Source organism: Zootermopsis nevadensis, unplaced genomic scaffold, assembly GCF_977971745.1.
Source record: "Zootermopsis nevadensis isolate Lab colony 2312 unplaced genomic scaffold, Znev_1.0 Znev_ptg000012l, whole genome shotgun sequence".
NCBI classification, from domain to species: Eukaryota; Metazoa; Arthropoda; class Insecta; order Blattodea; family Termopsidae; genus Zootermopsis; species Zootermopsis nevadensis.
In genome coordinates, this window is record NW_028259144.1 from 9,123,638 (window position 1) to 9,139,175 (window position 15,538).

The 15,538-nt window shown below is 36.8% G+C and overlaps 2 protein-coding genes across 4 annotated transcripts in view; one reads left to right on the forward strand and one right to left on the reverse strand.

Annotated features, from left to right (window-relative positions):
• Top3beta (DNA topoisomerase 3-beta) overlaps window positions 1-15,538 on the forward strand; it is a 120,374-nt gene that overhangs the window by 89,773 nt on the left and 15,063 nt on the right. The gene's annotated exons all lie outside the window — the stretch shown is intronic.
• fid (class I SAM-dependent methyltransferase fire dancer) overlaps window positions 1,164-15,538 on the reverse strand; it is a 67,046-nt gene continuing 52,671 nt past the window's right edge. The window contains exons 9-10 of one of the 2 annotated variants that reach the window (XM_087347866.1): window positions 12,992-14,690; window positions 1,164-1,705 (exon numbers count right to left, since the gene is read on the reverse strand). In XM_087347866.1, the coding sequence (XP_087203992.1) occupies window positions 1,669-1,705; window positions 12,992-14,690 (1,736 nt within the window). In that variant the 3' untranslated portion in view covers window positions 1,164-1,668. Of the gene's footprint in view, window positions 1,706-6,022; window positions 14,691-15,538 lie in introns of those variants that run through there. The other variant, XM_022071228.2, reaches the window with a different exon arrangement.

Below are 15,538 nucleotides of genomic sequence, written 5' to 3' on the forward strand. Positions count from 1 at the left end.
AAACACCAAAGCTTCTAAGGTATTATTTGACCTAGCATTAAACAGGAGAAAGTATTTTTTTCAATAGTTGGCCACCCTGATTTCAAGTTTATATATACCCATGCATTTCCAACTGACAGTCTCTCGCCGACGGTTCTGGAGTTCACAGGTACAGACGACGCAAGTACAGCTCGCCGAGACCAGCAACGGTCACCGTACAACGGAATCAACAGCTAAGTGCGAGTTTTACTCCTGTGAATAACAGCATCTAGTCAATTACCTTTTATTTTAATTATGAAATTTGCTCGAACCATTTGACTATATGTATTAATTTCCCTGATGCCACTGATGATGACCTCTTGAGGTCGAAACGCGTATGGCAATAGTGTCCATTATAGTGTTAATATTTGTTGGTTTGTTCACTCTATATCATAAATCTAAAATTCTCTCCAGGACCACAAAGTTAAGACTCTACAGGACACTTATTAGACCGGTAATAACTTATGGGGCAGAATCTTCTAAACTCACATCTCAAGTAAAAAGCAAGTTAATGTGCTTTGAAAGGAAAATTCTACGGAAAATCTTTGGCCCCCTAAAGAATCATGATGGATCATATAGAATTAGATATAATGCGGAGTTAGAAGAATTGGTCCATCATGAGCACATTGTGAGATATATTTAATTCAAACAGTTAAGATGGGCGGGACATGTGGTGAGAATGGGAGAGGATAGACTGCCACATTTGGTAGTAAACCAGAAATTGTGGGGAACAAGACCTAAAGGAAGACCAAGGGGAAGGTGGATTGATGCGATAGATGAAGATATGAGAAAGATGAAAGTGTGCAACTGGAAGAAGGTAGCTCAAGATAGGAAGAGATGGGGACATATTGTTCGGGATGCCGTAGCCCATCAATGGCTGTAGTGCAAGAGGAGAAGAAGAAGAAGAAGTATTAATAATAATCTTTTGTAACACACTCCCATGCATTACAAATTACACCCCAGTCTCAATAACATTTTCTAAAGTTTATTCCACCAATTTTTGCTTCCCCATCGCAAAAAGAAAAATTTCATTTTTGTTAACACAGTCTGAACTCAAATGCAAGCACGGTACTGATGGAGTTGAAACTGTGTCTTCTGCAATACTGTAGTCCAGTTAAGGGTTCAGCAAAAGAATAGTTAAACACTTGCAATGCATCCAATTATATATTCAACGTCTATAAGATAATCCTCCAGAGAGGAGACATTCATCAGTCAGAAATTCAAAATTACAAAATATGTAACTTGAAAAGTTGTAGTGACTTGGTTCGGTAGGTATGGAGCTGATGTGATTCTTCACATTATTCCTATCCGCTACAGTGAATTTGAAATTTCTTAGCTCTCTCTCCTATTGTCTTTATAGACTGTTGCACCCATCTTCTTTCTTCTCACTAGAAGTTCAACCCTTTTTGAAGACTGAAGTCCCAAAAACGTTCATGAATGTCTTTTTACATACTCTGATATGGTCTCCTTTGCCATTAGGAATGAAAAAACTCACAGTCGACTGGCGTCGACTTTCTGATGGGGACTGGTACGAGCCATGGCATCTCCTCTGCACTGGTAGAATCTCGATTAGACTAAGTAGATAGGTACCCTGTGTATTTTGATCCTGCTTGTAGAAATCTGTAAACAATCTGATCTTTCAGTCGTCTTCTAATTCTTTGCATTGGTAGTGACATCAGCATTTCTCCTACGAAAATAGAAACGATGTAAGTACATTCGTGCTACTTATGGTATATTACCTGCTAGTTTTGTTGATAATGTTTTAGCCTAACTTACGTTATAAGTTTCATAACCTGAAACTAACCTGTGAAAACATGGGATCTCCTCCAGACATCTGTTTCATCTTTCCCGTTAAATATGGCTTTCCACTGATCTTAGTTTCATGCTGTTGTTTCCTAAATGAGCCTTTTGGGCTTGGATTATGCACGATTGCTTTACTTGTACTTGGAAGATCCATTTCAAACATTGGATGCTGCACTGACAATGACACGGAATGAACACAGTTGGCTGAAGTAGAAGACAATGGCAGATGGAACATAGCTCTGTTAGAACTTCCAAGCATAGCGGACATACCTCTAGTGCTATCTATGGATGACTGTTGAAACTATTAGAAGCAACACAGGTACATAGCTTATTTTGCTGTGCATGAGCCTTGGAACATAGCTCACATTGGTAGGAAAATCTACTTTTCTTCAAAACGGGCACTTAGCTCTTTCAGTTTTTCCAGGCTACAAATGGTATCAGAAAACCCTATTCTGCCTGACATTTCTGTGGGAATCATGAGTACCCACAAAACATCTGGTAAGTTAAGCTTTCAGATTAGGGTACCCAACAAACAATTATCCCACCATGCAGGTACATTTTTATTTGCAACCAACTTAAACACAAATTTTTGAACTTACTAAAACATCAGAACATGTTATTTCATTGTTCAACCTCATATAAGCCTTACATATAACAGGATTCATAAATGCAATGGAAGGAAGTTGTAAGAAAAGTAAAACTTAAGTTGTATCTGTGTTCACAACTCAGTTGACTTTCAGGTGAATGAAGGAACCATCCCTTTTAAATTACTTTTGGTTATTGTCAAACATTTTTATTGAACACAACATGTTATATGCAGATTTTGAGTTTCTTCTTCAAATATATATATATATTTGTGTTTGTTTATTTAGTTTTGTTTGTTTCATAATGAGTAAAACCCCATTGATTACATTTAATACTGATTTTGAAATTCATAATTAGACATTAAATATCAAAAGGTCTTGAGTATTGATTCAAGATAGGCACAAAGTTGATTAGTGGAGAGAATAGACTATAACAACAGGAAACAATTGAACAATGTAAATTGTTTTGTTTAACAAGTATCATACATTATAATATTATTCTTTTTAAATATCAGTGTTATATTTACATTACAGAAAGTATGAACACTTTTTTAATCTTGTAGAAAGAGGTCAACACTGACTCACACTACATTGTACTATCTTGCAAAGTTAGTGACCATGGGAACAGGATCATATGTCTAGGTTGCTAAGGACAAAAGTTTGGGTTATTTCAGCGCCTCAGTAGTGTTTCAGAATAAAGCACAGGAATTATCTTTGGAATGTGGCATTTACCTGATCCTCCTATAATGTTTGTTCTTGCTGGGGCTGTGTATTGTGTAGGATTTGAGGTTTGCAGTGAATCTCCTTGGTTGTTACACTATGTTGTCAGAAGTTTACCGACATTTCAGAGATCCTTGATGCCTCCATCATCGGGGCAATGAAATGTCAGTAAACTTCTATCAGACTCACAAGACAGTCATCTTCTGTGTATTTTGTAAAGTGGATATGGTGTTTGGTTTTCCGACATTTGGTAGGTCTCTGATTGCGTTTATTTATTTATGTGCTTCATGTCTGGAAAACTACTTCTCTTTGTATGAACCTCTCCAATATTTTTTCTAGTTTGAGGGAACCTGAATGCACTTATCACCAACATGTAACTCGTAAAACTATGTCTCATTCAGGGTGTGCTTGTTTTTCCACTGAAGTTTGCGGTTGCAGTTTTTGTTTATAAAGTGTTGTTTTTTCTACTCGCTCGGATCTTTTATTGTACCCATCAGATTTTGAGAAACTTTCATATTGATACGACCAAGAAACTGCAACTAAAATGTGATGGGGTTTAATTTGTAAATATTTTCTGCATCAACACAGAATATTGCTTGTGATTAAATCTACTATGGGAACTTGGGTTTCATTTAGTCATCCACTGCAATTAGTTGTGAGCGCCACTGATAACCCAGCAGACGTCATAATTGTATTCCATTTCAGTCCACACCAAAGCCGACATATTCAGCTGTAACGTTTTGTTGCGGGTTGCAACACACTGCGCTTCTTTATACACAATCAGTACCGATACTTGGTTGCAGATAGATGGCAGTTGGCAGTGCTGACATCTTGTGAATGTACAAAACTAAGAATTTCATAGATTCATTGTGTCACTGCAAGAGATTTGCTTTGTTGTGAAGTATATTCATTGGGTAACCCAAACACTTAACATTATGATGTGTAATGAAAGCGCACGTGTAAAAACTCCAACTTCTGCACATCTAACTAATGTGAAATAGGAAACTGCTATAATAGCACGAGCCTGAAAATCCTAAGGGGATTGTAAGATGAATGTATTGTACCATTTTACAAATAATACTTAGCATATTTCAAGGCCAAACTTTTTCATATTTTATTTTAAACCTGTTTCTTTGATGCTTTTCTCATCAGTATAATTGCAAAGATATTTGGCAGGATTGGATATGTTATTGATATATGTTACTGTCGAATATTTTTTTGATATACACAAAAACTTCATGGAAGTTTGTGTGAAGTCAATACTGCTTTTGTTAATAAAATAAGAGAAAGATTGTGAACTCATTTTTGAGATCATTAACTTAAAAGTCTTCTCTTATTTATTTTTTATTGGCTTATTCTTTGTTGTAATTTACACTTACACTAATTGTTCCTCAAACGTTTTTACTTTATATTAATTTTATAAAAGTCAAGTTGTGATATTGAAAGTTGTATTTATCCATTGGAAGTGTTACTCAAGTACTCATATTACGTATGTATATGAGGGTGATCAGCTAACTTATTGTGTTTCTATTCAGATTATGATCTTATATGTTTTGTTTTATTTTGTGTTCCTATTGCTGAGACCCTGTAATGAATTATTTTTATCATTACCCTACAAAGTAGTTAAGTAGGGTTTATTGGGTTTTTGGACTTTGTCCATCGTCCAAGGTTAAAATGTATACGACAATCAGTAATTGACCCAACAGAGTAGGTGACCCTGCCCTGCATACCTGAAGACAAATACATGTCTGTTTTCGAAACACCTTATACATTTTAACCTTGGATGATGGGACAGGGTCCAAAAACCCAGTAACCCTACGCAATCCAAAAGTAGTTAAGGTTCCAGTGCTGATGTGGAGGATTCGCTGTTTATTTTAATTTACTTTTGAAAACCTTATTGATACTGGTACTAAAATGTTTGAATTCATATTTTGCATTACAATATTGTATTTAGGATTGCCAACTCCTATGTTTGAGGTTTGCAGAAGTTATGAGATATTAAATACTTATATTTTGCTCATATACAGTAAATATGTACTATTGAAATAATTACAAAAACGTGGAAAATTAATCATGATTTACAGCGAAGATTTCTGTCTTCTGGGTTGTTGCGCTGTGTAGCCTGGTCGATAAATCCATCGCCCTGATGACAGAGGCAGTATGACTTCTGAAACGTTGGTTAACATCGACCAGACTACACAGCGCAACAACCCAGAAGACAGAAATCTTCATATTCACCGCTGTGAAAACCTCAAATCTTACATGTTTTACAGCAACCAAATTGTGTACAGTTTGTTTTTCTGCCATTGCTAACAGATTAAAAAGTGTACGAACTGTTGGCATGACACGAGAAGATGACACTGACAATTGAATTGCAATTTAACTAATTTTGTTATAGTAGTTGGTAAAATTCTGTACATCTGTGGCATAGAACCAGTTTATGGTTTCCTTCTTGGAAGAGGTGCATTTGCATCTGTAATAGGTAAAAGATATCTAATAGTGTCCTAGAAGCTGGCCATGGTTCAGTGTACATTTATATCCCTGGGCATAAATAGGAAAGATTTGAGTTTGAATAGTGTGCTTATTTAAGAATAGCCATGATATTAAGAGGAGCAGCAGACGTAGCATTATTTGGATGTCAAATTTATATTTTGTTTGCAGTGTTACAATACTTTTTGATATCCATGATTTATGTTCCTACTGCTCATATAGAAATGTCTACTTCAGTTAAGAACATGTTTGTTATATCCATATTGAAAGAAGAAAGCTGTATGAATGTAGATAAGATATAGGCTTGCACAGAACAATGCTCTACATTGTGTGGGAGCGGGATGGTATGATATGAAAAATGACGATCAGGATATTTGCCGGGTCACAAATAAAAATAGACTCTAAAATGTTGAATCAGAACTGTATGATCTGAAGTTTTCACAATGACAAACATAATTGAATCTTGGGCTATCAGCCGTGTTAGGATAGCGATGGATCACTATCCTGATGAAACATTTACTTTTAATGAACTGACATTGATAACCCCAAAAGATTTTATTAATTGAATAAAAATTATTTAATATTAAGAAGAACAGCAAATAAGAGGCCTTCACTTATGTTATATGCTTTCCCAACACAATGTTGAACAATTGTGCATGTTTTAGGATATGAAAAACAGACTGAGGGTCAGGATAAGATGGATAGAATTACTCAGTGCCTCTGAAGAAGTTTAGTCAAAAATTACATATAAAAATATATATATATATCACTGTAATTATAACCAGCTTAAACCACTTATGCATTAAGAGCATTGTCACAAGAAAATTATAACATGAATTCTTCCAAAGATGGTGTTATTGTGTCAATGACATTTAAAAGGAAAATGACAGCTATATAATTTTTGCAAATATGCCCACTTTGTAAAGTATACTTATAATTATAAGTATGAAATATATATATATGCAGTACTTTATGTCCAGCAGTTGTAAGAAAATTTTTATTATCTTTTTTGAATTAATATACCGCTTATTGGTGTACTGCCACAAAATGAAAGCACTGCATATATAAACACAAAAACTGAAGTTGTAACTTGCATTCACTATGTAGTTTTATGTTTTAAAAAGTTATACAAAAAAACTAACAATATTTATTATTTATAATTGTTTTGTTTGCTTTCAGTTACAAGTAAGGGAGCCAAAGTCTGAAATACAAGTGTTAAAAGCTGTCACCAAATGTCTAAATATTGCATTCGTTTTTCATATGTCACTGCTTTTGAATGCCTAGCGTTATTTTGGTATGCTGGCAAAAGACTACATTCTGTATTTGAAGTTTGGCGTTTTGTTACATGTCAGCCTCCATTTTGTTTCGAGTTGCAACTGTTTGTTTCCTATTATGGTACAAGAAATACAGAGATGAGGCTTATGAACTAAATTCCTTGCTAATAGAGTCACATGATTGCACTGATGTGACAAACATTTTACCTCACTCACACCTTCATAGAACACGAGTAGCATTTGTGTTCATTACACTGAAATGTAAACTACGTCCTTTAGTTTTCTTGGCTTGTAATGCCATATAGTTCCTTCATTTAGGACCTAGACCATGTTTTCACTGACCCTGGAACGTGCAAGTAGTTGTCACTGTTATGAAATTGTGTTGGTACATTTGTCACTGACAGATAGAGTTGTGTCGTGTCCTGGTAGTGATGGTGGGTGGTGATGTGTTCATATGAACGTTATCCATATTTAGTTTTACTCTTCACGTTGCTGTGGTGAAACTTATTGTAAAGTGCTGTTAGTATGTGATATCTCATTGAGATCTGAAGGCCATCTTTCTACCTTAATCTCACGTTTTATCATGCAGCAAATTACCCTTGTATGTATGGGTCTGATTCAGTTCATTGTTTAAGTAGATTGATCAGTGTGCTTTCTGACCGACTGAAGATGTCACGCGAGGGTGGTTTGCATATTATTAGTCTTTCTTTACATACAGGTGGGGCATATAACCAAATTGAGAGGATGAGGTCATACATTTTTCAATCCCAGATTGCAAGCCATGTAACACAAAGTAGGATTTAACCATAAAATGAACAGTGGTGCCTGTCAGTCATGACAGTGCATGCACAGATGTATCAGAGGGGCTTGGATCGTATCTCCTTTATTACTTACATAATGAAAAACGTCATGGAGTCACTTCCGTACTGAAGAGCGTGAAATTACCCGCCTAGCTTTGTTTTTGCTATGCTACTTATGTAAGGTTCTTCTATCTGTGTGTTGAGAGGGTGTCCCCCTCACCCCACCAGTTTATCCACCACTAGATCCAAATTGTAGAGGAGTGAACAAACTATTGTCTGTGAGCATGTCCTAGATCATGCTTTTACCTTCCTGTCATTGCCATTAACATTAATTCACATTCATTCATTCATATGGGGAAATACACAAGCTTGTCCACATGTGAAGATCTATAGTATGTGACTGTTAGCGTTAAAGGCTGACACTATATTTCCTCCTTCACCCCACTTCCTCACCCCGCAAGTCTCAAGATTACAGTCGTGGATTGTACATGTAACAGTGTTGTGGTTTGGCCAAGAATGTACATTCCATTCTTCTGTATTTAATGTGCATTTCTTTTATTTAACTATTGTTGCTGATTTGCATGTATCAAATGAATTTTAGAGGTGTATAGAGTTAACAGAAAGCTTCAAAATGGTGAAAATATAGTTCTTTTGGATAGTGGAATAAAAAATTGCAGTTTTGATATCTCCTGAAAGGTTTTGTTGTTTGCTGAATTATTATTAATTTTAACCTCTGCCCTGTTGAAGAACATCTTCAGAAATCTGTGAGTCACGTTTATAAGCATAACTAGGAAATTTTACACTATGAATGACAAATGATATTGTACAGGCAAGAAAAATACATAAGTATCACCAGTTGATGTGTTTTCACACAGTTATAACCATTGTACCTAAGAAGTAGCAAAATTTGTTTTTTGTTTTAATATGAAATTGTTACAATAAATGTAAATGCACTGCATGAAATGAAAACTTACGTTCACTGTTACACCATTAACCTCATTCAGGGCTTGTATAGGTCTGTTTTGCATCCTTCCAGTCCCTGAAGTTTGTGAAAAAATAGTGATTTAGATCAAGAGTTGGTCAAGGAACAACAAAATTATGGAGAAGACTTGTTACATGCAACAGTGTTAAGTTTGTTTTGTATGAACATTTAATATTGTATTAATTTTTAAGCCTGATTTTAGCTTCCAGTGTATATATATGAAGAACCTTGGACAAAGAAACGTGCCACAAATACTTAAGCAGGATGTAAGTCTGGCTGGGCACACATGTCTTAATGGTTTAGCTGCTGATGTTAGAAGATACTAGATGCTCTCATTTAAGGCACTTTCTCTTTAATTTATAAAGAATGATTTAAGAACGTAATCTGTTAACACAAATCTCCTCTTCACTTGATGTGATTCTATAGGTTCCATGCCAGTAAATGCTGGTAAGTTATACTTGTGCTATAGCATACACAATCATTCATATTGCCTTTCCATTGAATACAGATCCTTTGTAGTGAGCCATTATTCTCTAGGATGAACTGTAGCTTTTGAATCTTTATTACCTAATGAATGCTTTTGTTTTAAAAATATTGAGAATCTTAATAATTATTTGCAGCAATGGACTGTCAACATTTAATTCTCTATGCATACTTCAGTGATATTTGTGATATTTTAACTTTGTTGTCATGACAAGTGAAACAATTCTAGTTTACAAAACAGTACATATGAACAAAATATTTTTCCACCACTGGCATGAACTTAAAATTGTCAGGTGAAAGAGAATTAATTTTCTCACCACTAAGAAATTTCCCCATGCCATTGTCTTGAGATAAACCTTCAGTTCAGTGCATTGCTAGACCTGACTAGGTATTTTCTTTAGTTCCAGTGAATAAACAGTTCTTATTAATGTTCTCTATTTTTTCTTTGAGTTTGTATGAGAATTCTTGTTTATATAATTACAATTTTCCACAAATGTAGTGAGAACTATTGAAATGTTGGCAGAACTGAAAAATTGTCTTTCTGAAAAATTTAGTTTTGTTTACCATCAATTCTTCAAGGACTGCTGCATGGAGCTAAAATAAATTATAATGTTGAGTAAAAGCATTTATATATGTATATATATTTCTAGGTGAATTTTTGGGTATTTTCATTGTTATAATGATAAAAATTTCTGTATAATGAATTTTATTAGGCAAAGTATTTCTTCTTAGAAATTGGATATCTTACTCTGAATAGAAAAACATTTAAATACAACTTTGTAATTTCTAAACACCTCTGCACACAATTTTTTTCTACTGAAATCCTAAATTTTAACCAATTGTACCAAATATCAAGTTGGTCTCTTTCAAGAGGCCTAAGAATATACATAACCTTACAAAATTAGACTAAGCATTATTATGTTATTACAAAGTTTTTGCATTGTTTCCTAAAATCCAGTGTTCATTCATGTGTTTTAATAGCAGTACAGTGTTAGGACCACAGTTGGAGATTTTATTGGTTATAGGAATGACTGGAGGAATCAAAAGCAGCTGGTAAGTTGAAATTTATCATGACTCTGCTTTCATTTAATTGAATTTATTTGAACAGATTTAGTTTACCACTTTCTTTTTGAAAGGTTAGAATTTAATAGAATGAATAGGTAGGTGTGTTAAATACAGCAATTGTCTTTTGCAGTGTTGTGTAGATATTTTTGTGTGTTGGGAGGGGGGGGGGAAATTTCCTGTATACAGAATTTCTGGGATTAGCTTAATTGTTTCTGATGAAATGTTGTCAAACTGCAATGATGAATAGAAAGAATTATTGCAGGACATTATATACTTCTTAAGACTGAAATTATACTATGATATATTCTATCAGAACTGTACCACTCTACACCAAACATGGTTGAGTTGTTGGTACTAATGCTTCATATTTGGCAGTTCAAATCTCAGCCCACAGATTGACAACATTGACTAAGTTTTTCATGATTTTATTCAGTCCCTCCAGGTAAATGCTAGGATTATACCTTACATCAGGCCATAACTGCTTCATTCCTGTTTATAAACCATTGATGCTAAAGTGAAGTTAAATTATGGTTGCATGTGAAAAGTATTTGTCGGAAACGGTGAAAACTGTTATTTTTATAGAAAGTAGACCACATGATTGTAAGGGGATAAATCTGTCTTACTTAAAAAACATCCTGTGTTTTGTAAACTAAGTTAGGTCATAATGTGGGGATGTTTGCATGAAAAAGGAGATAAGTCACAGAACCACATCTAATTCCCCTTACCAAACTTCTGATTTTGGTCTCTTGTGTGGGAGGAGGGAGGTATGCCATACAAATGAGGTTATAATAAACAGGCTATTCAAAATCAGATGGAGATCAACAGAAAGGGAATGTAAAACAACAATTCACAACTGTAGACAGCAAAATAAAGATAAATGCAGTTGAAGGTGACAGAAGATGAAATTAGTTTGCCAATGCAGAATGAAATGCATTGAATGGACAAGAGAGAGAACCATTTTAAGTTTTATTGAGGTTTAGGTGATTATGATGGGGAAGTTTTGTACATTGCAAGCAGGAAAAGCAAGCAGCAGATCAGATGAAGCTGACAGATATTTCTGACAAGTCAAATCAAAATAAGCTGATTTCTAATGGAAAGCAACTTCTTAGATGAAAAGGAAACTGTACTGCACATTTGCTTTTATCCTGCTAGTGTCCTCCTGTGATAATAATAGTAAATATAAAATTTATATCAACTGGTTTTTTTTTCAAATTATTGATAATAAGCTGTTTATACAGTATAAACCTTATGGCAAGACTGTTTTGGGTCGATAATGGCAATGCATTTAAAAATTCCGAATTTTCTTGATGTTATGAAATCATGTACCAGACTTGAAGTAATGGTAGATAAGAGGATAATATAGTGAAATGGACAGATACTTTCTGTTTAGAGGCCAGAGTTTGGTTTGAAGATAACAAGCTTTAGAGTTTTGAGTTTCTCAGAGCAGTGACTAAGCCATAATAGTCTTGTGGGTTATGATGCTGTGTAGATCAAGAAATGGGTGGCAAATTCTTGTGAGGAATATGTGCTTATGTTTTCACCCAGAAGACCACCATGGATTGTCAGGCTTTATTTATGAGGTTTATTTTGGTTGTGCTTGGTTTGTCCAGTGAATATAAAATGTTGAGTTCATCCATTTGGAATGTGCAGCAGTATTGCATGTTCTGTTATACAAACAAATAAACAATAGCCATTTCCCCCTCTTTTCTTCAAATTCTCCTCACATGCGTTGTCACAAGGCATTCCTTTTTTTATCAAGTGCCATTATCCTAGAACATTTTACAGTTTTGTTATGAAATAAATGTTTTAAATTATAGGAAACGTAATGAGAATGCATTAAAAAGTTTGCTGATTACAGTAGCCTTGAAATCAAAATTTGTATGGTTCCATAGCCACTGTTGCTACACAAATTTGTTGTCTTTCTACATTAACCGACTTAAGATCTGAAACATAACTGAAATTCCTGTACATAATTTTCTTTTCTCATAATTTCTTGACCATCATTCCATACATACTTGAGACCTTACGCTAGTAGCACTACCGTGTTCGGTAAGTGCATTCTGATACTTGCAAGGTAGACTGATGTAGAGGTCCAAATAGCATATTGGTTATAAAATATATTTTTTAGTGTAGAATAAACTAGTTATCCAATGAATTTAGTTTGTTAAGTGTTGTGAACTATCTTTTCACAAAAACTAGTTATGACTTAGGAATGGTGAACATATGAAGTAAGAAGGCTTATTGTCATATTTATGATTTCATGTCAAAACTAATTTACTTTGAAAGTCATACATTTTTCAAGTCATAAAATAATTTTGACAGGATTTCATGATGTACGTCAGGACCGTTATTTGCATTATTAAATCTATAATTTGAGTATTTGTTTCTGGTTACCAACGTTATGTTTGAAACAAACCCAAATATAATAATTTTTCATTCATATTTCATACAGTTTTATAACTTACTCGTGTTTATGGTTTTGTTTTGCTGGGATGGCTTGAGGAACCATTATTTTTACCTTGTAGGTGGAGGGGAATTGACCCCCAGAAGTCACGTAATCAACGAAAGAGATTACGGTTATAGCACCCAAATACACACGTTTCGAAAAATTGACACGCAGATGGCATTCGACTTCCATGTTAAACAATAGGTTCACTGCCTGCGTTTAGAGAAGTGGCACGTCAGATGGTCCACACGTGGACCTTCTCGGCCACCACGCACCAATTGGCATGGTCGTAGTAGGACGAGATTATGTGCAAGTTCTCAACATACCGCTCTATCAGCTGGTCAAGCTCTCCCTCCCGAAACACGTGATAGTACCGATGAAAGGTGATGGCTCCACCCCCGTTGTCAGATGGCAGGGATTCCTGTGAGGTGGAGCCACTGAGTGATGACGCACAGCTCTGCGTTTTCGTTAGTATTTCTGGCGGTTCTTGAGTTTCGGCCTTCGGCGCGACCCTTCGTGGAGGAGCTTCTTCGGAGGACGATCTGCCATCACACTGTGCCGTTCTGTCTGCGCATCGCATGTCACGGCTGCAGTCGCTGCTGCTACCTGTGACGGCGTCGCTAAGTTCTATGGAGTTGGGTCCTAAAGACAGAGTGCTCGCTGTCTTATCGCGTCGGCTACACTCGCTCCCACTCGTAGCTGTTTGTTCTGCGTCGCTGGATTCCATCGAGTATCCAGCGCGTAAAGATATCACACTTCCAGCAATGCTGCTGAGAAGTTGACTCTGCTCTGTGTCACATTGTTCAGGAACTGTTAATGCACTGTCTTCCTCTGTCGCCAGATCTACTGATACTGTTTCGTCGCATATCTCCTGAGGTATCTCATCCTCCTTGAGCTCGCTGTTGTCCTCCTTACCCAACACTTCGACGCACGTGTCCAGATCCTCTGTGGTGTCGTCACTGGTCTGCCGGGAACATGAGTTGAACGCGAGGACCACTTCATTTGCGCTGGAGAGGTCATCTGTGGACTCGCTGCTAATGGTCAGGGCTCCATCCCTCTTTGGCTCCTTTTCGATGTTCTTGCACATGTCGAGGGCCACACTGTTGAAGTTCAGCTCAACTGGCGTCTCCAACAACGGGTTTTGGGTCACAGTAATTTTAAGGGGATCACGAATAAGGATGGATGGAGGTTGGATTTCTTCCAAGATTGTGGTGGAGTTGTTCAAATTGGCGAGGTACGAGTTTCTCTCTTGAAGCTCTTTGCTCAGTTTGGTTAGATCCTGTAGCTCCTCGTTCAGTCGCGATAGATAAGGGTCATCGAGATGCTCTAACACATTGTGAGTCTCGTTGTGCAGTGGTGGCTTTTGACTTGTCTGCTTCTGGTACTGGTCAATCTCCTCCAGCAACTTCTCGCTCAGCTTCTCTGCGAAGTCCGCCAGATGCTGTCGGCAGTTCTCGTCCCACGTTTCCTCCTTGCGTTCTTCGTCGTGGTGTCTCTCTATCCAGCTCTCACCGGGAGAGTGCCCCACACTGCACGAGAATTTGTTCCTCTGATCGAATATTGGACTTACGGGTTTGTTGGGGTTCCAGTCGCTGTACAATTTTCTGTTGCTGTCTGAATTGTGCAGGCTCCATGTGCTGCTGTTACTACTTCTGCTAAAGCAATTATTCTGCAGCACTGACACTGGGTTGTTATCCAGAAGCTCCAGTTTTCGGCGCCGAGCGCGAGGGCTAGACTGGATGACCGCATCTACGGCGTCCTCCAGCGAGCTGGCAACATCGGCTGCGGCTTCAAGGAGACTCTGGGAAGACGGTGAGACTCTTGTAGGCTCTTCCGTCATCAGGCACTCGCTGCTTCCCGTTTCTTCTTCCACTGCCTCCTGCACCTCGAGAAGTAATTTCTCCGCGATGATTTCGGGAGCTTTCGGACTGGTAGTTGTGCTTGTGTTGTCAGGGGTTGGGGGAGGAAGACTGGAGGACGAACACAGAGATTCAGTCGGGAGAGTGTGTTCTTCTACCGGCACGTCTGTGAACAATTGTATACTTTTCACTGCAGACAGCTTTTGTGTTTATCTTTGCTTTCACAACTTATTACACAAAATGTAAATTAAGAGAAAAACGATTACATTTAACGTACCACAAGTATTAATAAAATTATTAAATTTCACACCCTAACCGTCTACGTAGCAAATATTCATTCACCTAACAGTGTTTTGGTAAGCATACCAAACGAAATTGATCTGTCATACACATAATTACCACTAGCGTGTAACCGGTTAATAATTGCACTTCGCCCGCTTGATTATGGCGTCAAATGTAACCGTATTTTTTTAAAAAGAACATGATTAAATTAGAGGGGTCCGCAGTGACCGCGCGGTCTGAGGCGTGGGCCTTCTGCCGCTTGGTCGCTGGGACCGTGGGTTCGAATCCCACTCAAGCCATGAATGTTTGTCCGCGTTTTTCTGTGTTGTGCTGTCCTGTGTACAGGTAGAGGCCTTGCGACGGGCCGATCCCTCGTCCAAGGAGTCCTACCGAATATCTATAGATCGAGCCAACAAAAAGTTGGGTACCGGAAAAATGTATAAACATTGTTAAACCGGAATATATATGTGATTAAATTAGAGCCCAGTATGAAAAACCACAAAAAATTATTATCTTCCTGCTGCTTGGCGTTCTAATGCTGACACTGACCGACAGCTGTGGGCTAGGAAATGGCCCTGTACCTATAGTAACCATAGATTTCTTGCTATATAATACATTCCAGGGTCTAGCTGTTTTAAACGAAAATTATAAATTAACTTAGAAAATCTATTGTAAAATAACGTTTAAAAAGAAAGGCATAAATACATTAAAATGAGACATTTAACGTGTTGT